Source organism: Columba livia, chromosome 1 (genome assembly GCF_036013475.1).
Source record: "Columba livia isolate bColLiv1 breed racing homer chromosome 1, bColLiv1.pat.W.v2, whole genome shotgun sequence".
Taxonomy (NCBI): domain Eukaryota; kingdom Metazoa; phylum Chordata; class Aves; order Columbiformes; family Columbidae; genus Columba; species Columba livia.
The window spans coordinates 66,143,979-66,167,385 of record NC_088602.1 but is presented as its reverse complement, the minus strand read 5'-3'; the positions used below and the strand labels follow the sequence as shown (position 1 = coordinate 66,167,385).

General features: G+C 40.5%; 1 protein-coding gene across 3 annotated transcripts in view; it reads left to right on the top strand.

The window, feature by feature from the left end:
* LOC110361080 (opsin-3) overlaps positions 1 to 23,407 on the top strand; it is a 96,517-nt gene that overhangs the window by 48,556 nt on the left and 24,554 nt on the right. For all 3 annotated transcript variants that reach the window (XM_021292080.2, XM_065060106.1, XM_021292078.2), the window contains one exon: positions 15,082 to 15,315. In XM_021292080.2, coding sequence (XP_021147755.2) covers positions 15,082 to 15,315 — 234 coding nt within the window. The remainder of the gene's footprint in view (positions 1 to 15,081; positions 15,316 to 23,407) is intronic.

The following is a 23,407-nucleotide window of genomic DNA, read 5'->3' as shown; positions in this document are numbered from 1 at the left end:
AAGCATTATGTCCAACTTTAGCAGACAGACAAAGGACAAAATTTAGCTTAATCTAGAGTTGAAAAATGGAGTTAGCTGGTAAAAATATAATTCAGGGACACCTTATTGAAAGTTACATATGTTTTGTCATAGACCTTTACTCTGTTTTGTAATGATGTTTCTGACTCTGCAGGGAAAATATCTAGATGGTTCCGGTTTACATCATCATTTGGTGTAAAACCGAAACAAAGGAAAAAAATTGCATTTATATCCCACCTCACCCATATGTATTAATGACTTTCAAGTTTTCATGCGTCATTGTTTCCACAGACTCCATCAAAGAGGATACATGGAGAAAAAATTAAAAGTCTGTTATTGAGCCCATACTTTTAAGTTGCAAGTATTTAGAAAGCTATGAAGTTTTGACCCATACAGGAAAGCTTCTTATTTTTGTTGCACTTGTTCATAATTCTAACAAGGAATAATATTTAACATCCAGCTTCCCATCTTTCTGTATTTCATAGGAGCTGCAGTCTGTTCTTACTTATGTCTTACTGTGTATTACAATGCCTATGGTAAGAACATATAAATGCTGATCTCACATCTCCACATCATCTGGATGGATAGACTCTTGTCACTGCTTTTAGATTTGGCACTCCAGGACTTTTGTTTTTTTTCTGATCCCTGTCTTTCCATGTTATATTGCTGTCCACCAGCTGCCTTATGTTACATCCAACAACTTCAAAATCCTTTCCCATAATTTACACCTGTTTTTCTTGTAATGTCTTGCCCCTTTTAGGGATAGCATGTCTAAATCCTGTAAAAACTATTGAAGTTTATGGATCTCTGCAAATAATGAAGCTTGCCTTTCTGAAAGCATGAAGATTATCAGTGTTGCAGCCTCAGAACAGTCACTGTCACCCTCCATCTCCTACATCTTCTTTTCATGTGGAGCGATGGATGACTGCCTACAGTAAACAAGATCCTCCCATCTTAGAGAAGGTTTCTGCCAGTTGATGTTTATTCAGACTGAGAGGTTTAACAGGTCCACTACCTCCCCTTTTTGGTGGGCCCTGATGTGAAGAAGAACGCTCTTTCATGGAGGTGATCCTCAAAACAGTGTTAGAGGGATAGCCAGTAGATGTTCCCAGACTGAAGCTGTGGTGGTTTTCCTACAAGGATGCAAATGCCATTAGGAAGGGCAGCAGGCAGCATTACAAAGACAGTAACTACAGCATCTGACTAGGAAAACCTCTATGGAGGAATCCCTAGAAGAAGTCACATAATATGTACTAGAGAACGGATGTTACTTCCTCTGTGTCTAATAATATATTCTTTCTTTCCCTAGTCTCTGATATTTTCCTCACAGTTTTTCATGTTATCTTCCCCTTGTAGCATCAAATCTTTGGTCTAATACTATGAATATTCCAATTCTAATATGAATTTTTATTTTATGGGGACAGAAACTTTACACTAGAAAAAGGAATTGTTTGAGTTTTTTTAAATAACTGTATTTATAGTAGGTGGATCTAGAAATCATGCAAAGTACCTCATACTCTGGTTATTTAGAGTAGCCCTGGAAGATACAGCTTCTGAAGCCAGGGACAATTAGTAGTTTATTGAGCAGGGTTTTTCATAAACCAGATTTGTTTTACTTTTATAGGAACCTCTTTCATGAATAATAAATCAAGAAGTCAAAACTACTTTTCCATATTTGTTATACCTGTACTGTCTTTATTAATGATATACAGGCTGGGGGTTTCTCTATACATGCAATTCTGTCATACATATACATATAGCCAATATAGTACCAGTTTGTGCAAACTGTCCAGAGGCAGAGAAATATTTGTAATGTACTGCATAACCGTAAGTCTCTTAAGAACAAGTGCCTCCTTACCATGCTGTCCCATGTGCTTGCAGCTTAGGTGTGCCTGGCAGGAAGTGGGACCCTTTAGTATTTACATACACACTATGTTCTGGAGACACTTTGCCCTCCTCACCCATCTAATGTGTAGGGGGTTTGATGAGAGAATTACAGAGTTTTTAGTACGGGCTTCGGTCTGGTTTAATCCCAGATTATTTTGTTTTTAATCACAAGCACAAGTTGCTGCACAGTCGAAGACTGCTGTACAGGGTAATGTATCAACTCAAGACATTTTAACAGTTTGGTTCTGCTTATCTTGCCCCTTTAGTAGTCTAAAACAAATATGAAACTTTACAGCAGTTTGAGTATAAGGTTCCTAACTAGAAGTCTGATTTATAGAGGACTGTCTGTAGTATACAAGCTACAGAAAAGGAATTTGTCTTCATTTTCTCTGTGCTAGGATACATGTATGTTTATAAAGACCCAGGCTGAGTACAACTCAGCCAATTTCCCCTTGCTTACCCTTTGCAGTGTATCACAGTAAGGGCTGTAGAGACCTAACTTATCCAGGTGCAACAGAATCCTAGGTACAGTCTCCTGAGGAAGAATAAAAAGTATATACCTGAGGATGATGTGCTGTAAAGTGAGATTAAAATTCAGGATGGTGTTTGGGCTCCTGCTGAGAGAGGAGGGATTGAAGACTTCCAGACTTTACAGGTTTGGGTTTGGTTTGTTTTGTAGAGTTTTTTACTGAATATACCTGTGCCATGGTAGGTTTAAAATAATTTGAGGGACAGGGTCTGTCATGAATATGGAGAGAATGCTTTCAGGCCAGTTTCAGCGTAATTGTTATCTTTGTAAACATGCCAAGTAGAGGAGAGCTTTGAAACCACTTTGGATTTATATTCTGTGCAGAGTCTACAGAATTTGACAGGCAGATCCTAGCACATATATTAGGTTGATTTAAATATAAATTGCTACATGTGAAAGGCATACCCTCATGTCTTCAATGATGCCTTGCTTTATCTTAACAGTCAGTAGAAATATCGGGGGGTGGGAGCAGATTCCTCAGTAAAGTGTTGGAAAACTTGACCTCTCCCCAGGGAAAGGGGTAATCCCAGTTAGGTACTGAAAAACTGCTGATGCCTGAGAGATTTTGGCATTTAATTTCACTGAGTAGTTACCAATGCAAAGGAAAGCAAAGCTCAGGTTCTCACCCACATGTGCTAGCCTGGTGAGAAGCAGTGTTAAATGTGAGAGAGAAAAAAAGGATCTAGGGGAATACCCAAGTTCCACTTTTAGAGAACACTTTATCCTGATATTTTTTTTCTTTTAATTCACACCCCAGATTCAGAAGAAGCATTGATATTTACTATAGAAAAGGTTATTGTTAATCTTTCTCAAGAGGTGAATAGGCCAGTGAGTCATACTTACATCATAGTGTTCCTTTTCAACCTTGGATGACTTTTTCATTGAGATGGCAGAAGTCATAAACCAAACTACAAACACACCTGAAGGGTGGGGAGAAGGCATTAATGTGTTCTGATTCCAACTGAGTAAGTCTGCCAATCTCAGATTACATTTACTCTGACTTTCATAATTTTTGTCCTTGTCAATTACAACACACAGGCTCTTATTTCCTGCTTTAGCTATATCATTGTTCCAGTCTTTCGAAGTATAATTTTTTGTCACTTTTGATTGAAAACACTTTTGCTTTAGATGCGGGCCAATGTGCACTCTGTTTCCTATGTAGATGGTAGCATTTTATTGCCTAGCATCAAATAGTAACTTTCAAACCTGGAAAGAAATTTTACACCTGTCAGTTCATCTCTTTTCGAAGAGTTCAACCACCATTAGTGATTTTGCAGATATACATTCTGCATGGCTCTGTCTCTGGAAGACTGTACATAGAAACCAAGAAGGAATTAATGTCTGGTATTTCCCTTTCTGCTCCAGAAATTCTTCAATGCAAAATACACTGAAGTCAGCTTTAAAAAACAGAAGTATGTTTTCATTTTTCCTTTCCCTTGACTTCTGCTGGGCTGTTAGGTCATTCAAAGCAATTGCAAAAGTTATTAAAAAAAAAAAAATCCCACCCAAACCCAGAAGCTGGTATTGGAAAAGTAAATCTGTTAGAGGTATACTTTGTTGGCAAACCTTTCAAAAAGAGGAGTTTTAAACTAAGTTACTGGCTTGATTTTCTGAAAGTGATCTCAGCACCTTTCACCCTTATAAAAGCAAGTTTTGTTGCCAAGCAGCAACACATGCAATAATATTCTTACATGTTATCTTTACAAAACTAGCTGCATTTCTAGTCTGTTATTGAAGAGTATCCTTCATACCTTCAGTTTTTCCTACCCAAGGTGGAATTTCTCAGTTTCACCTCACAGATTAACCCAGTGTTATGCATCATGGTTACAAGGTCATTCTCAGTCCTGACTTGGTCCATCAGCTACTGAATCTCTTTCAGAAATGTGTTGCATTTGCAGACAAAACATCTCTTTAATCATGTAACTCTGGCTTAATTCAGCTATACAACAAAACCTATTGGTTTTTTAAATACCTTCTCCACACCATTAAAATCAAAGCAGCCTACACTCTTGTTGATATGTCTTACCATGAAAATCCTCTAACCATGTGTCACGGACGCACCCCGAGGTTAGTTTAAGGGACAACAGGGTCCAAAACAACTTTTATTAAACCGGTGAGAAATAGGGTTTTAGCACTCCAAAAGTGACTTGAATACAGGTTTGGATATCAGTTGAGGAAAATTATTAAGGGGCAGCAACTAATACAACAATACTCTTCTCTGAGTCCAGGAAGAGTACACACTTGCCTGAACACGGTGTGGGATTATTTTAAAGGGATACAAGTACTTGTATTGAGTACGGAAAGTGTATACTCACGATTCTGCGAGGGTAAATTTATAACATGCTCGCAATCCTGCGAGGAGAAATACACATGCAAATGTGCACAGAATATTACACGTGCTTATGTGGAAACACGGGAGGAAAATACACTCAGGATTCTGTGAGAATTAATTTACACACGTGCTCATATTGAGCACGGAAAGTACTCATGCAAATGTGCATGGAAAGTATAAATACACATGCAAATGTGCACAGAAAGTAGATACACTCGCAATCCTGGAAGAGTAAATTTACTCACACATGTGGCGGCAAGGCAAGCGGAGTCTCCGTCCCGTGGGTGGCGGGGGACAGTGGCTCCTGGTGGCAGTGGCTCAACTGATAACTCCAAGAGGTCGTGCGCAAGGGGCAGAGCTTCAACAAGAATCCTGTTTTTTAATAGCCTGATCAGATCTGACTGTAGGCATTCCAGAAGCTTCTCTGCACCTTCACACTGGCTGTGGGGTGCCCATGAAGCTTCCAAATACCCCCCACACTGGCCGTGAGTGCCCTTCCATATCGAAGGAGGAAGGGGGAGAGAGGGGGGTTTGCATTCTGCCACACCATGGGATGGATAAGCTTAATTAGTTCCCCAGGGCCTGGCCAAAGTTAGTCTTTTGCCAAGTCTCTAATTTTCCTCCTGCCCCCCTGAAAACCACATAATTTCCTCATTTTTCACAATTGTTTTGGCAACATTATCACTTTCTGGGAATATACTAGTGTAACATCCCAGGTTTACTGGGTGTGATGCAATGGGAATACAAGTAGCTGCCTCTATGTCCCTTTCCTGCTCTTTTCTGGGTGAGGTTCAGTTTGTGTAACAGTAGCTACCAAAAGATTCAGCCAAATTAGTCTTCTAGTCTTCTTCTATAGTTAAAAGAAAGACAGTGGATCTGCTCAGGCCTTGCATTTCTTGTTGCCAGGTGCCTGTTGGTGGCAGTCTGGATGCTCTGCACCATGTCTGAAAGGATTCTGGCTTTTGGCAATCAACAAACATATCAAACCCTCATTTTTCCCTGCAACAGGTGGAGAAGGACCTCCATGCAGGTAACTGCAACACTACTCATGGCCTGGAACTGATGTTCAGCTACTTTGAACGAAAGGACCAGAAAAAAACAGCTGGTATTTGCTATCAGAGAGAGCCTGGCAACAATCAACTTTTCCAGGGCTCTGAACTTTTAATGTTAACCCCTGCATAGGGGCCATTGCATCTTTCACAACTCCCAGAACCAGAGAGAGCTTTGATTTCATGGTTTTTCAGGCCAAAATAGGTGTCTTCCTTGATCAAGCAGTACTCATCCCCTTCCTAGCACATACTGGAAGCAGAGTAGTGAATCTTGCCTTTAAAGCTTTGAAGTTTCTTTATCATCCAAAAGATATAATCTGGTTTTAGGCTAATTCAGGCCGACATGTTCTTGCTGAGCCCATTGATAGGAATGTCAGTTGGTATAAGTCAAGGCCATTCTGTGCTCACTAGAACTGGACATAGAAAAGCAATCAAAACAAGCAAGTAATACAGTTTGTGATTGCTATCAGTTCAGGAAAATTAGACCTGACGACTTCAAGGGAACAGCTTACTGTCTATGACAGTCTCCCAAATTATCTTGGGAATTCACACAAATAGGGTAAGTCATGTTAGACACACAAAATTCCAACAACCTTAATATTTTATAGCAGACAGTTTCTTTTGATCATACTTTTAATGGAAAATTAACTAGAGTTTAAATAACTTCGGACATAATATTTGATGCTTCTTGCAACCCCCGGTTTTTTCAACTAACTGTATCTTCCAGATAGCAAACACACTTCACTGCCCTTTCAGTTTTCATTTTCCACATATCTTATTTTCTACACATCTTTCATTTGTTTCAGGCAGGTAAGTGCCATAGGAGTTTTACTGCCAATATCAGAGATAGCAGCTCTGTGCAGTCCTACAATTACTGAGGACATACATACAAATAACATTTTTGAGAAGTGCATATCATCATAGACAATATATCTGCTTAAATGAGCTGCCAGTGTTGGTCACTCTTCAGTGTTATGGTAATTCTATTTCACCTCAGAAGCATGCTTTTTTCCTTATTGGGCACAGGTTTTAACATTTCCACGTTGCTTTACTTGTTGCTGTCAGACCTTCGGATCGTTCAGTCGGTCAGTCCCTATGTAGGAGTCAGTTATTTAGTATGAGGTACCTAGAGTGTGTTGTAGGCAGACCACTTCGTAGAAGCATAGAATAGTTTGGGTTGGAGGGGACCTTTAAAGGTCATCTAATCCAACCCCCCTGCAATGAGCAGGGACATCTGCAACTAGAACAGGTTGCTCAGAGCCCTTTCCAGCCTGGCGTGGAATGTCTCCAGGGATGGGGCTTCTACCACTTCTCCAGGCAAGTTGTTCCAGTGTTTTACTAACCTTGCTATAAAAAAAATCCTTCCTTATGTCTAGCCTGAATCTCCCCTCCTTTAGTTTAAAACCATTACCCTTTATTCTATTGCAACAGGCCCTGCTAAAAAGCCTGTCCCCATCTTTCTTACAGGACCCTTTTGAGTACTGAAAGGTCACAGTAAAGTCTTCCCAGAGCTTTCTTTTCTTCAGGATCAACAACCTCAACTCACTCAGCCTGTCCTCATAGCGGAAGTGTTCCAACCCTCTGATCATTTTTGTGGCCTCCTCTGGCCCCTCTCCAACAGGTCCATGTCTTTTCTGTACTGAAGGCTCCAGAGCTGGATGCAGAACTCCAGGTGGGGTCTCACCAAAGCAGAGCAGAGGGGCAGAATCACCTCTCTTGACTTGCTGGTCATGCTCCTTTTGATGCAGCCCAAGATACAAGTTGCCTTCTAGGCCTGGCCCTCTTCTCCTCACCTTCTTCTCCTGGCCCTTTACCACCTGTGCAAGAAGCAGCAGCCCCAGGTGCTCGGAGCCACCACTTGGGTATGTCTGTCCTGGCTGTTGCAGGGGTAAGCACAAATTGCTGGTGGGATTCAAGGCAGCTGTGGACCTCCCATATCTGTGTTAACCCAGTGCTGGTCCCAGGGCATAGACTCACAGCCAGGCTGAGCTTGTCACTCAGGGTCAAGTGCAGTGAACGTTCAGCTCTTGCACTGGAATTGGCTTGTCTCCTGACAACTCAGTGATTGGGAAGTTCACGCTCCTGTTTTTGTAGCCACTGACTTTGCCGGGTACCTCTGTAGCTATAGAGGAAGAAGAGGAGGCCCCTGCTGGGGAAGATGCAAGTAACTAAGGTACTTCTCTTTCTAAAACTGAAATGTTAGTGCAACCCAAATGATAGCTGTGCATAATGCACCTTTAATTTTCTAATGCACACTGGTGGTAGAAAATCCACAATGAGGAAAGAAGGTCAGGATAAAACAGGAGTTACGTTTGATGGAAGTGACACCATAAGCTGCTTGTTTAGTGCATGGGAATGTGTTCACCATGTAAGTCAAATTGCTGCTAAAAGCCCTTTAGCAAATGCATTGAAAGAATTCCTGTAACTAAGAGGATTATAGTGTTCCCTAAGTCCACAATAGAACTTCACTAATATTAGCAGCAATAGCAGTTATGCTTCAAGGTCAGTGTACAAAGCTCTAAGTTTTGTACTTAAAGCATAGCTTCACTTCATCTTGAGGCATTAAGATGACTACTCCCATTTCAATAACAAAAATTCCCAATAAAGTGGGACTTCAGCTGATAAAATAGCCTTCCTATGGACTTCAATTCCTAAACTTAATAGCAACATTAAAATAATTCACTATAAAGTCCCTTGTGTGATTTTATGTCTTCATCCATCTGCATTTGTTGCTATTAACTCATTATGTGGCCCCAAATGAGCAAAGTGTTGATGTACATGCTTAAATCTCAGTTTGGTCAGTAAACACGAAAGTGTAAATGCTCTGTAGAGTCAGGGCCCATTAGATGCCCAGAAGACCCTTTAGTCCCTTTTTCCACATAGACTATACATGTCTTCAGTGCTCACTCCTATCATGAACTCAGTCACCTGAATGCTGATAAAGAAGGCATTTTTTAAGCCACTGAGCCTTCTTTTCCCATTATTGTCTATCTTAAATAACAATCAAAGTATTTCATCTATCTTAGTATTAATCCATAAAGTATCCGTTCTGGGGTAGCCCACACTGAAAAACAGATTCCTCCAAGCTTCCATTTTCTACAGCTTTTTAGGACTTGTAATGCTTTAGGGTTTTTTGGCTTTTTTTTCCTCATTTTTGCTTGAGGACAGGATCCATAGATATGGGAGAAAAGAAAGCTCATCATAACTGATATTTGAGTCACTGCTTAGTCTGAGACTCTCCTGAGTTTGGTAGAGGATTATTCACACCATTAAATGGAGATAATTTCTAAATTCCTTTTGTTAGAAACATAACTGCCCAGGGCTCTTCTCCATATGGAGCCAATGTGGTGGCCAAGAAAAACAGTGAGAGCGGTAAATCCCTCACTGGAGTAAGGGAGCTGCTGCCATGCTTTTTTTCTGGGCTGAAAAACTCCAGCATTGAGCTTGAAAAAAGCCCATGGACTCAGCTGTGGTTGCCATTTGGCTGGTCCCTCCAGCAGCAGGCTGATTTGAGTAGTTGGCTTGGCAGTGGTGAAGTCTGGACTGACCCCTGTATTCCTAAATCAGGTAATCAGAACCTGTTACCCTAAAATAATTTCATATGGCCCTTAGCCATTATTCTTTCCCATACCATTGTACAACAGTTCATGTGTTTGGAAGGTACTGGTTAAGCCTTCTGCAAGGAAAAGAACAGACTCATTCTCTTTTCTGTGTCAAGTCAGTCAAGCTTCCTCAAAATGGTGTCTTTTCCTCAGAACCCTGTTGTGACAGACATACAATTTCCTATACCCAGTCAGAGGTTATTCTCTGAGGTTCCTGGCAGAGTACCTGCCACAGCAGATATTTGGAGTCTTTTTCTTGAACTGTCAACCTGACAAACTCTACAATTAGAGCAAAAGCTGTTTGTATTCCTTTTTACTAACCCCCTCCATTTCCTACTGCAAGCTCTCCTTTTCAGTGGTTTACGACCCATCCAGACTTTGACCAGTGCTCTTGAAATTCTCCATGCTCTGCCCAGAGCTCCCCAGTTTCTCCTTTTCCAATGCATGAAATAGCGCTGCAGTCCATCACTTGATGAGTGATGTATCTGCTACCTCTTGTCAGCTGGGAGAGGATGAAGCTTTTTAGGTCAACCAAGCAATGTGCCACGCTAGCCCCTTTTAAGGACATTTCTACTGCTGCCATCCTCTTCACTGAACACGCTTGTGGCTTCTCCCATGCTCTGTGGCCTGTTGTATCTACTATATCTGCTCAGCACACTGTCATAGTCATCTAACTGGTGGTGTCTATCTTGCATGTCAGATTGAGTGGAAAAGGAGGGTGAAATGGAGTAGTGTGTATGTATGTGAGATGCAGCTCAGGGCAAACCCAGACGAGAGCTAATTGTGCCAGTCTTGTGCTCAGTGTCTGAGATAAAACAAGCTTGCCTGTCACTGCCTAAGGCTGAGTTCTGAAAAAAAACCCACCACTTATGATACTTCCAAGGATAAAACTAGGGGAAACACACCATTTTCTTATTAAAAAAACCAACACCCTCCACCTCCAGCCCCCTGCTTTTCTTCAAATATAGTGCCATTTAGACTACCAAATCTGGCAGGATTTGGTCTTTGTCCCAGAGAAAACAGCTAAGATTACAGCAAAGCCATGTGTTTTCTAGTGATCCTAAACAAATACTGTTTGATCCCTATGGACCAGTATTTAGTGTGTTACTTTAAAGAAGTAGTTTAGATCTTCCATGCATTTTAAATATGTATTACATATACTTTATATCTTCATATTTAGATTGAGCTTTACAAACTCAGCTATTCTTGAACATTATTTGAATCTATTTCTTATCATCAACATCCAATGCTCTTCTATCAGTTGGCTGTCCAGACATTAGGCATTTTTGGGAGGCATTTACATTTGACAACTGCAAATACCTTGTAGCTGTCATGTTAAATTGTCCAGCAATTTAAAAATAAGAAATAGAATAATTATAATTTTAAATTGCCAACTGCTTTTTCAGTAGGTTACGTCAACTTAAGCTATATTTTGCTGGAGGTCTTCCAGCACCAGTAAACAGGAACCTTTAAAGATAGCACCACATAAAGGTAGGCTGTGAAGCTGTAAAGACAATGAAACCTAGAGTGTGTAGATAAATATAGTACATGCTTCCAAAAAGAAAACACTGGGGGAACTTCCTACAGAGTAGTCCAATACTTCTTTAAATTCTCTGTCATTTCTTGCATTGTTAACGTATCCCAGCCAGTACCAAGGTGATACCACAACCACCCTGAGACTCTGCTACATGTCTTCACCAGTATTGAAGCAGGTGTGTTTGGGCTGAAGTGTCTTGGAATGACAAAAAGGGCCTAGCAAACATGATCACACAGCTCAGCCCTGTTTCCTTAGATGTGGCACCAGGCTGGGGGAAGAACAGTCACACAATAGCTCGGCAGCATGCTCAGGGGCATCAAGCAGTATGAATCTTCTCCCAATCCTTCAGTTCTGCAAGCCATACTCCAGCATCTCATATTCTGCAATTCACTGGCAGCCAGAACACCAAGAAAAACTGAGATCCATGACAGTGAGAAAGCAGATGAGTTATTTAAGCATAAAACATAATTAACAGCTACAGAAACTCTGGACATAAACTAAAAATCAAGAGAAGCATCAGGTACATTTGGGGTTCATTGCAAGGGATGCCTAGAGGTAATTTTTCCTTTGGACTCGTCTTGCTATCCTTTTGCCCTCTGGAATGCTAGGACATTCAGGTCACCTGGGATCTAGAACCATTAAGGAAGGACATACTCTATGACCCTTCCTCACTTCTGTTTCATCGCTTGCATTTCTTACTGCAGTTCTGTACTTTTAACCTCCTCCCTGCAACAGTGGGAATAGAAATGTACTCCTGGGAAAAAAAATAATTACTTGCATAATAAGACCTAAAGTACTAATTTTCTCATTCCTAGGATCTGGAGTGTAAGTAAATCACATTAGAGAATTATAATATGAGGCACATAAAAATCAAAACAATTTGCTACATTGGTGTAAACATGGAAGTGAAAGACTCCATGAGCATGACAGCTAACTAAGTTTTCTTTCCAATAAGTTTGTCTCATAACAAATGAGTTTTTAAACTCAATTATAGAAGACTGAAGTGGAAGGTCACCCTTAATAGATACTGGGGACACATTAAGAATGTACTGTTTCAGGAACAGCTGTGATCAGAGCTTTCTTTTTAATTATCAGAGGAAGAAGACGAGAGGAAAAAAATACAAATAAAATCAAACCAGAACCTAAACTAAAATGGATTGTCTAGTGTCTAATTTGAGTTAATTTCACATTGCCTTTTTCTTCTTAATGGGGACATTATTAAGATCCTTCTATTCTGATGACATGTGAAGAACTCATTGTCAAAAACCTCTGTCCATCTAATAATTTTCAAAACCTCAATCATATTTACAAGTAAGATATTGGGACCAGCAAACAAACAGATTTCCTAGTGTATTGACACAAACACAGTGACAATACAGGCTTCCTAACAAAACATGCTAAATGTGTAAAAATAGAAGAATGCATACTAAAATCAAACCCATAGTCTTCAATTTTACACAGCTTTCCTTCCCATATTTAAGATACATATTTCGTCAGTGCAGCGGGTAAAGTCTTGCAAACTGTTCAAGACAGAGATATTATCTACGAATGGGGAAAATGTGCTGAATGATGCCTCTGCTTCTACTGAAGATCTTTAGCTGTGGATGCCATGGCTAGCTGATGCTTTGCATTCCTCAGTTAATATTAAACTTGTAACATAGCTGCAGCTAATGAGGGATCCTGGATTCTTCAGCCAGAGAAAATTCCCATTAGTCATGAAAAATTTAGTTCAAATAAGCAATACAGGATTGGACCGTTATCTATTATTAATCCTTTTTTTCAAGCTAAAGTAATTATGAGATAAACAAGTTCTGTTATTGAAAAAAAAAATAATAGTCCTCAGTGTTTTCGGAAATGATGAATTTTATTTTGAAACTGCCTTTTTGCAGAAAGTCACTAAAAGATTAGACAGGAAAAATACTTTGTATTTTTTGGCAGACTAAGTTTGTGTGTGTTTTATTTACTTTCAATGGGAACATTTCTGCTGAAACTCCAGATAGAAGCAACTACTTTAAAAGGCTAAATTAGCTAAAAAACAACAGTGTCACCATATTATTCTGCCTTCCATATGTACTTACACAGTTACTATATAGGTTTTTAACACACAGTCTGATACATGAACACATACGTTATGCAAAAGCACCCACACCACAAAGAGGTAAGTAAAGCTCTGACTATTTCCACCACATTAGCTTGTGCAAGTTGTGCACCAGGCAACAGGAGATGATATTTGTCTGCAGTGGCTTACAGCTTTAACTGTGTTCGATTCATTTACCAAGTTGTGCACATCATAGTTCTCCCTCAAATAATTTGCATCATTTATTTCAATATTTTTTATAATTTTTTTTTTTTTAATGTTAGGTAAATTTTGGGTGCGTTACATTTCAGGGAGCTGCCTTTTTCCTTGTTTATGTTTGTAGCTTTACAAGTGCTTAGTTCCCTTGGGTATAGTTTACTCTCAGGTACCACATTTGGGAGGCAAAAAGACCTTAAAGTGGATATAAATTATATTTGTCTGAATACAAGGCTCAATCGATATATTTTAAACATTTGAGTACTTCCTGAAATCCTGCTGGCATATCTGGGGTTGCTAAACACACACGGGGGGGAAGCTGAGGAATTAACCACGACCTCAGGAGACAAGTGTGCTGAGGCTCCATATAGAGTCAGTAGAGAGAGACTGGCTCCAAAATTAGGCTCCTTGCAGACTTTGCTTTCTTTGTTGACTGCAAAGATACTTAGGGAGACCAGCTTTGATATTCTGACATGAATGTTTCCTTGGATGTTTCCTCAGAACTTTTCCACAATCCCTATAAAATGAGGTTAAGCACCCAAACCTGATCTATACCTCACCCAATCTCATGCTGACTTATTTGGGCTTGGGATCAAAATTAATGGCCACCTCACAGAACTACTGCATGGGCAGCTTGCTTTCAAATAATGCTGCATACATATGCTCCAATGCACAACACCAAATGTGCGGTGTGTGTAGGGAATTAAGCTTTTTCCCCACATTTATTACAAATGTGCTCAGCAGCATGAGCACGCTGGGAAAGCATTCAGTAGCTGTCTGCAGAAAAATGCATTCACACCAATGCTTAAAAATAAAAATTGGCTGTTATTTTAATGTTTAACCTCCACCTTAGAGCTCTAGACTCCAAAAGGGCAGGATGCTTCAGTCCAGAACAGTTCAAAGGAGCACATTTTGAAGCACAGACTATAAATACTTCCACAGTGGAGCTGGGTTTGCCCGCTGACTCTAACTACTGGTAAATTCATGAGAGCAAGATGGGCTGCTGTACCATTACTTTGAAACTGATCATTTAATTCTGTGCTTCCTGTTTAACCAGTTCTACTCCATTTCCCCCTAGAAACAATACAATAGTTGAACTACGTCAGTATTTAGCATGCTTTTTTAGAAGCACAAAAAACTGGTTTTGATGATTATCAGGAGTGAGGCCCTTTTATCAAAATGTTAAATTACCTGGAAGAAATAGTCTAGAAAGGATGAATCCTACCACTTAAAACTTCATAAAGTGTTGTTTGCAAGTCTCCATCAGTGTCCCACGTCAGGTGCAACCATTGCCAACACCACACCAGACCATCTGAGGCTTTATCTGCCAGGCCTTGAAAACATCCGAGGGCAGAGGTAATAAGCACAGTCCTAGAGCTGCTCTGCTGTTTCCACACCCCCAACAGAAAATGTTTCTGTTGGTTTACTTCTGCCTCATAGCGCTTCTCTATCTCAACCAAGTCCTGTGCACTGGAACACCCTGAGTGAAAATATTGTGCAATTATACAAAATGCTATATTTGAAAAGTGACTGGAGATGACCTACCAGATATTAAGGACTAGATGTTACCTTTGTCACCTTTCTGCTTTTTCTTCAACATCCACTAGAACTGTGGTTTATGCTGACATGCAGCATGATGTCTATAGGGCTTCCCCTAGTGCCTGGTGGAGACAGCAAAAGTCTTCCCATTGCATTTGCTCACTTCTGGGTTTGCATTTGTTTTGCTTCTGGAACTACAATGTTGATTATCACTGCTGATCCAAGACTGGATTGATAAAGCAATCAATCCAGCAGCTCAGCCTTTTAAATTCTGTCTTTTTTCACTTTCTCCTAGGTTGGAAAAATTCACAAGAATGCTGCCCGCAAAAGAGAATATCGCGTACTATTCATGGTGATCACTACAGTTGTCTGTTATCTTGTGTGTTGGATTCCCTATGGAGTTATAGCACTACTTGCAACATTTGGTAAACCAGGTGTGGTGACTCCAGTTGCAAGCACCATACCTTCCATCCTAGCAAAAAGCAGCACTGTTTGCAACCCCATTATCTACATACTCATGAATAAGCAGGTAAGACATATATTATTTTTAAACTGTGTTTTCTTCAGGTCTGTCAGGCATTCTTGGTTGCTGTGACTGCCAGTCCTATAGACACATCTTTATGAGAAGGACATTCAAGGTTAATCCAAATGATAGTAGAGGAGTCTTGAGGTGGAGGTGTTTGCAATCAACATGGTATCGCTAGACAGGAAGAACAGATAAATGCTTGCTTACTGAAATTGCCTGTGTTCTTCGGAGGGCACATTGGGTGTTAACTTGTATGCTGCAGAGTTGGTTGCCAAAGGTATTTGCACCTATTTACAAGAAGAATACTCAAATATTTTGGAGGGGCAGCATAGGGGGAGAGAATAGAAGGACATGAAGAGGAAGGGGTTTTATGACCTTGAAAATAGTATGAAGGAGGAAATAATTCGCAAATACCATTTTCATGACAGATCCTCTTGAAAACAAATTGTCATTGCAATTACAGTTTCTGTGGACTTCTTCATAGTTCCGGTCAATTTTCCAGTTCAGCTACATGCCAAAATAGATAATGAATTTTGTCTCATGAGGACCAAGGCTAATTCTAACTCTTCTAAAATGCCTAGATCCATTTCAAGTTCCTGTAAATGGCATTTTCAGTACACAAAAGTGAACTTCATAATGGGTCTGTGTTGAGAACTCTGACTATAAGGTTTGATAATGGCAGATATGGAAGTTTTAAGTGGTTTACAGTAAAAAATTTGTAAAGTATGCATAGTTTATGAAAACGCCTTATCTTTTTATTACATTACATGTAATAAACTGGTTGTTCTCAATTTCTTTTCTTCATTATGTTCATTACACTACTATAAAGCAAATAAACCCCCTTTATCTTTTCTTGCTCTGTGTATGCTGGAGCCTATCCTTAGTATTAATTAACAGTAGCATTCCTTTGCTATGGAGCCCAGACAAAAGTTGAATGTAACAGCCAAATACATTCTAATTTTGCCACAGGCTGAGATCATTCTTGGACTGGTTTATCTAACCTAAAGTTCTTAAACAAGGAATGAATCTACTCCTGGAGTCTGAGGGAAAAGTCTCAAGCAAGCTGTGAAACCTCCCTGAAATCAGAAGGAAAAAGTACTCTTACCTTCCCCAAGGCCAGGACTTCATTTTCAAACTCTATTCTGAGCTGACGTGGAAAAAGATAGAGAGCTCTATTTGAAAAGTGTTAATGCTGAAGTGAAAGAGTAACTTTTCCTCCTTCTCTTTACCATTTACAATTCTTATGGAAACTTCTCAACAGCAGCATCTGTCTTGCTTCTTCATTCTCTGAGCACTTTGACTGAGGTTCTCGACTTCCACAAGATCATCTGACCATGCTGTGGTCGCAAGCTATAACAGTGATCTCAAGTACATTTTGACATTGTCTTTACACAGGTGGCACATCCCAAATAGAAAGAGTATGGAAGATGGGGGAAAGGTACAGGACCTAAAATACATTAACTCAATACAGAGCCTTGGCTGCCTGCATATGTCTTGAGAGCAGAATTCACATGCATAGTTACCTTTGTTGACAACCTGGCATCCACAAATACAGACACAATTAAGGCTGTTTTTATATTCTCAAAGTGCTCCAAGCAGTTTTTGAGAACCATGTATTCTGCAGCATCAAAGGCTTATGAGCCAGTCATGCTGCTGTGCAGAGGCAAAAAGCAAAGGCTCACTGTTGAGAAAAAGTTGATTAGCGAGAGTAAAACCAGGGTGCTTGCACATCATAGGAATGTAGCTAGCTGTCTAAAATCATACCTTCCTTGCAGTGGCTGTCTCTTTCAGCTATAAAGAAAATTCTTCTGAATGCTTGTGTCTCAATGAGGGGTTCACTTTTGATCCACTTTATCATGTCTTATAAGGAAGGATCAGTGTAGGATGATGTGTCTACAAGAGGAAGATTCTCTTAGGACAGTTTTGAGGCAAGACAGGCAGCTTCTTAGCAACAGGAACTGAAAAGTCTTTTTTGCAACAATTCAGGAGTACCAGGGCAGGGAATTGGAAACAGTTTCTTAAATGTGCTTCCTTCATCTCGAGTTATATGCAAGACCAATGTATTAGATTTCTCTCTTTGAAAACTGAGAATGTTTCATTTATTTCCTACTGCCTACTGTTCCACAGCTGCCACCATTTAACAAAAAAAATGCAAGGAGGCAAAGTTGAATCAGTTTTGGAGGGTGGATCATTAGTTGCCAGCTGGTAGTCATTCCATGGGTTGGCTTTTTTCCATAGTTAACTTTCTTATTGTTGCAGAAATCAAGACAAAAATCACTCCTGAAAAGAAGCTCGGTCAAATTTGGGATAAATACTTTTCACTGTAATAAAACCAAAATAATAGCTAGGGCCTAGCATTAATCCACAGCTCTTATCTGCTGTGCCACAGTGTATTAGCAGTAGAAAAAAACAAACCAAATCAACAAACAAACACAGCCCCCCCCCCAAAAAAAAAAAACAAAAAACAAAAAACCCAACTTTTATCTGACACTGAAGAATAAGTCTCACTCAAAAAGGGTGAAATACACCCCTCCATCCATTCCCCTTCCTTTCAGAACAAGAACAATAGTAACATCCTCATCTGATGCATCACCAGCGTTCACAGCACCTCAGCTGCTCTATAGTTGTTCTAATTATTTCTTGTAAATTTAACAACTCATGAAAAGCTGTCTGCTTCTCAACACTCAGCTTTTCTGGGTTTTGTGCTTAGTTGAGAACTGTCACAGGAGGCTGGTGCCTCCCAGCACAGAAATTATCTGTCCTGCATTTTTCACAGTCCTGTCTTTTCCAGTGCAATATGCCACAATAGGCTACTTCCTCCTGTATTTTAAAAATACACTAATAACACATGGTTTAATTGTTAGTTCTCTGTGCGTAAGCTAAGCTTTTTGCTTTGGGAGATGCCCTGAATATTGCAAAAAGGCATTTGTTGAGTGCAGTTGTGGTGTTAGCTTCCAGCTATCACAAATCAATGTGGAATATCATGGAATCATCAGCATCTGAGTCAGGTTTAAAACTCATCCTGCAGAGTACACCTTTAAATTAACTCTCAGGGAAGCCCTGAGTCACTTTCATGGTCCAACAACCCCAGAGAAAAAGTTTTGTCTTTATTGTTGCCTTCTGCACTGACCTGGGGTAATAAAATGCTGGGGAAAATGGTGAATTTCTCTGGAGTTGCAGGGACTCTCTCAGGCAGGACAGCATGGAGCACCACCACTCTCCTCCTTCCTCCACTCTCCTCCAGGAGCAGAGAAATGCACTGTTTAAGCTGGAACCTTGCTGGGTTGGTAACATCATGCCAGGCAGATATGAAGTTTCATTGATGAAGCTGTAAAGCACTAAACTGCCTGAGACTTAAGCGATGTTTGGGGGGAGGCTGAAGGAGACAATAGAGAAGGATACTCCGTTTTCCCTGTTCTCTCACTCATCACTATGGATGGCTTTTCTGCCACTCGGCAAAATGCTGCCATCAGGTGTTGGAGCAAGCTGGGCAAGGTCAGCATGCTTAGGATTCCAGTGCATCTGTCCTTTTTTTGGTCTACAGTTTATGTAGTTATGTAGAGTTTCAGTTTCATCTTCTTTTACCTCTCTTAGTGTCTTTTATTCTCATCACAGCTTCCTGTCAAGTTCACATGGTCTCTCTTCAAACCCATGCAGCCATCCCTAACAGGTTTTTAATGACAGCTTCAATTATAATACCTTCCTTTCACTGTAGTGGTGCTAACGGAAACCTGCTTTTTCACAAATTATATGCAAGCAGATATTAAGCATTCATGTGAGAGATGTGGAGCTTGCTCATAGCCATGAACTTGTTGTTGCGGAGACGATCGCGGGTATCTTACTTGGCAGCTCATGACCTTGACAGCTGTACTCTTTGCTGGGTAAAGAACTGGCTGGATGGCTGGGTCCAAAGAGTTGTGGTGAACCGAGCCAAATCCACTTGGCAGCCAGTCACGAGTTGTGTTCCCTAGGAAACAGGAGTGCACCCTTAGGAAGTTTGCAGATGACACCAAGTTCGGCGGGAGTTTTGGTCAGCTGGAGGGTAGGAAGGCTCTACAGAGGGATCTGGACCCGTTGGATCATTGGGCTGAGGTCAGTTGTAGGAGGTTTAACAAGGCCAAGTGCCGGGTCCTGCACTTGGGTCACAACAACCCCAGGCAGCGCTACAGGCTCGGGGAAGAGTGGCTGGAAAACTGCCTGGTGGAAAGGGACATGGCGGTGTTTGTTGACAGGTAGCTGAACATGAGCCAGCAGTGTGCCCAGGTGGCCAAGAAGGAAGACAGCATCCTGGCTTGTATCAGGAATAGCGTGGCCGGCAGGACTAGAGAAGTGATTGTGTCACTGTACTCAGTCCTGGTGAGACTCTACCTTGAATACTGTGTTCAGTTTTGGGCCCCTCATCATAAGAAGGACATTGAGGTACTGGAGAGAATGCGGAGAAGGGTGACAAAGCTGGTGAGAGGCCTGGAGCACAAGTCTGACAAGGAGCAGCTGAGGGAACTGAGGCTGTTTAGCCTGGAGAAAAGAAGGCTGAGAGGAGACCTTATCACTCTCTACCACCACCTGAAGGGAGGTTGTAGAATGGAGGGTCTTGGATATTAGGGAAAATTTTTTCCTGGCAAAGACTGTCAGGCATTGGAACAGGCTGCCCAGGAAAATGGCTGAGTTGCTGTCCCTGTAGGTGTTTAAAATGTGTGTAGACAAGGTTCTTAGGGATGTGGTTTATGGCTAAAGTTAGGATAGGTTATGGCTGGACTCGATGATTCTGAGGGTCTCTTCCAACCGAAATGATTCTATGATTCTATGTTGCTTTCATGTGTTTCATAGAAAGGCACAGGGACCCAAACATGAAAGAGCTTTCTGGTTGTTGTAACTGTACTTGATGTTCTCATTGCACTGAGAACCAAGTGTCATTAGCTGGATAACATAATGATGTAGCAAATTTTGAGGTTAATCATATGTATCAGAAGCTAATTTTTTATTGATACAGAAGTCATGATATGAATAATAAGTCCTTGAGAGGGTATGGTTATGGATGAGACACGGTGCTATTGCATGAATCTGCATGTGCCAGTTCACATAACTTCAAGTTAGCACTCGGAGAAAACAGGAATTTGCTGCATTCCTACTGACAGCCAAATTTAGGTCAAATTAAACCTGTATCACTCAAAGATGTACAGAACCAATTACTTGGAAGCCATTGACTGGATTATAAGTCACAACCTTTGTTGATATAAAATAGCCTTGCTCCACTGCAGCTTATGGGCTTCCAACTAGTTACTTCCATAAATTTAGTCACTCAGGTAGTGCATCTAAGTCTCCCTGGACTACTGAAACTCAGACTAGCATATCTAATACTGCATATTACAATAAGGAAAAAGGCCCACCTAATCTCTGTGATCACCAATGTGCTATTTTTGGTGTCAGAAAGTGCCTTTAAGCAAAAGTAAGGGTGGGAGAGTGTGAGGAAAGAGGTGTATTAGATGCGAGTGCAGGTTCCTGATTAGCAGTTTGATTTCTACTCTGTCTTCTTGTATTGAAATCATTACATTTATAGAAATAGAGGCTGAACCTGTCATCTTCCCCAAGGATTTGGAAGAGTGATGCTTAAAAGAATATACACACTTACTTGAAAATAATTAATACTGTGAGCTTTCTGAATGAAGAAACTAAGCCAGCTGCAGAGACTTCTGTGTTTGTTTTTGGTTGTTGTTGTTTTTCTGCTGTACAATTAAATTCCAATAATAATAATGCACTTAAGAGTCTTCCCCAATGAGACCTGGACCCAGCATGTAAAACTATGCTCCTCATGAGTGAGCAATTCCTCAGTCACACAGTCCTGTTGCTGCAGTGGGGCCGCTCACACACTGAATTGTCTTCAGGTTTATCTTCATTGTTCATGCACACAAGTTAAAACAACCACCTGGGCTCAAGCTGAGAGCCTCCACAGGGAGTCTGCGAAGAGGCAGGGGAACAGGGTTGGAGTCTAATGTGCAACAGGGAAGAGTTAACCCAGCAGGGATGAGGAGTTTCCCCAGCAGGTTAGAACTGTGAGCAAGAGGAAAGACATTCTCATATTATTTTACTGCATTAGGATGAACGATAGCACAACATCCAGAGAACTGGTGCTGGCTCAGATCCCAAGTCAGACACCTCCCAGCAACGCTCTGGCTGTGGTGGTCCCTGGGACGCTCTACCACCACCACCACCACAACCCCTTACCAAATGGGTCACTACCCACCCAGCCCCATCTTTCAGGGCCTTCATGTAGCTCCCCTGCTATCAGACAAGGAACAAAGAATCTGCCTTTCTTTAGTGATAATCTCTCTGCGCCTTACATAAACAGTTTTCTAGCAACCCTTTTCAGTCCTTCTTGATCTTACCTTGTGCACAGAACACAGACAAATGCATACACACTTTTGGAAACAGAACTACACATTATACTCATAAAAAGACAGTAATAATTATAGCTTCAACACTTCCCAACTGGCTGTAAAACAGAAGCATTTTCATAGTCAGTTTTCATGTGGTGTTGTGCAGTTTTCAGTATTTCCAACAAAAGATAACATTTCATTTTTAAAGCTGCAGGAATATGTGGATAAGTTAATGCCTTTTTTTTTTTTTTTTTTTTTTTTTTAAGCTGCTCATTTTATCACTTGGAAACCCAAGGTATTTTAGCTGCATGAGAAGACAGAACTACAGATCCAGAGAGATAGTGTATGATGCAGGGACAATTGTGTCAATCCTCATTTTATGCTCTAATTGGAACACACCTATTTAGTCCTGAAAAGAGACACTATTTGTTTAGTTCATGGCATTCTGGGGGTTCCTGGGCTTTCCATAAGAGCTATTATCAGAAGTAATTATAATTTTTCATTAAAATTTATGTACATGTTAATACTTACGACCTGTTTTTTCATCTCTTCACTGGTAGCTGTGCTGTCTATGAGTAAATAATAGTCAACATAAAGAAGGGAAGCTACATTACCTTCTCAGTCATCTGGAAATGGTGAGAATTTTTGTCCAAATAGAATTGCACACCAGAGCTCTTAAGTTGACAAAGGGCAAAGTCAAAATGATCTCTTAATGCAGAAAGTCTACACTAAGTACAATACTATAGTACAGTTGAGAAGTGTTTTGACTTTTTTTCTCTCCCAACATGCAGTGTTATGACTTTTTAAAGTTGAGGGGCAAAGAGAAGAAAGATCTCAAGGGCACCTTTGCTGCTGTCATAAGGTATAACTGCATTTCACAAAGTGAGTTCAAAATTACTTTAGGAATTTCTCTCGCAGCTCACGACAAAACAATCAGTTCAAGCAAATAACCTGTGCATTTATCCAGAGTCCCAGGCAGCCCCAGCCAGCCTTCATGCTGCCACAGGCTACAACCCAGCTGAGTATGTTGACATGAGCTTAGCCTTATGCTGCCTACTGTGTGGATGCTGTCTGGGGGCTGGACTGGCTTCAACATCACAGAAGGTTTTAGGACTTGCTTCTTTAGACCCAGGGCAAAAGCATGAAGTGGGCAGCCAGGCCATTTCCCATGCATGCAAAATAGTAAATAAAACTGGAAATTAGTACACATGAATGAACAAAAACACAGGATAAGTACATATGTTTTGGAGTATACAATGACTTGCAACTTATGGCTAGGGAATGCAATGGGGCAATGACATCCAGATAAAATATCTTCCTTTCTGGAAGATACAAAAAGTGAAGGGCCTTAGTATCTCTTTATATATGATTTTAAACAACATCTAATATGTTGATGTTTCTTCCTATATTACTCTTTTCAAAAAACTGGAAAAACATGAGAGTTCACAGAAGTGGGAAGAGACTCCACATTAGACAAAGGAAAAGAATTGGTTAGGACACCTAGGGAAAAATGCAATGAGTAGGGTTCATAGTAAAGAAAATAGGATCATTTTGTCATGTATATCCACCCTACAAAAGAAAACAGGCTTTTCTGAAAGAAGGAGAAAAAGAGTAGACTCCAGAGAGAGTGAAGCTAAAGTCAAATTTGAAATGACAAGTAGTGCAGAAAGAGAGAGGAAGGATCCCTGAAGGGTCCATACTGGGACCAATACTATTTCATA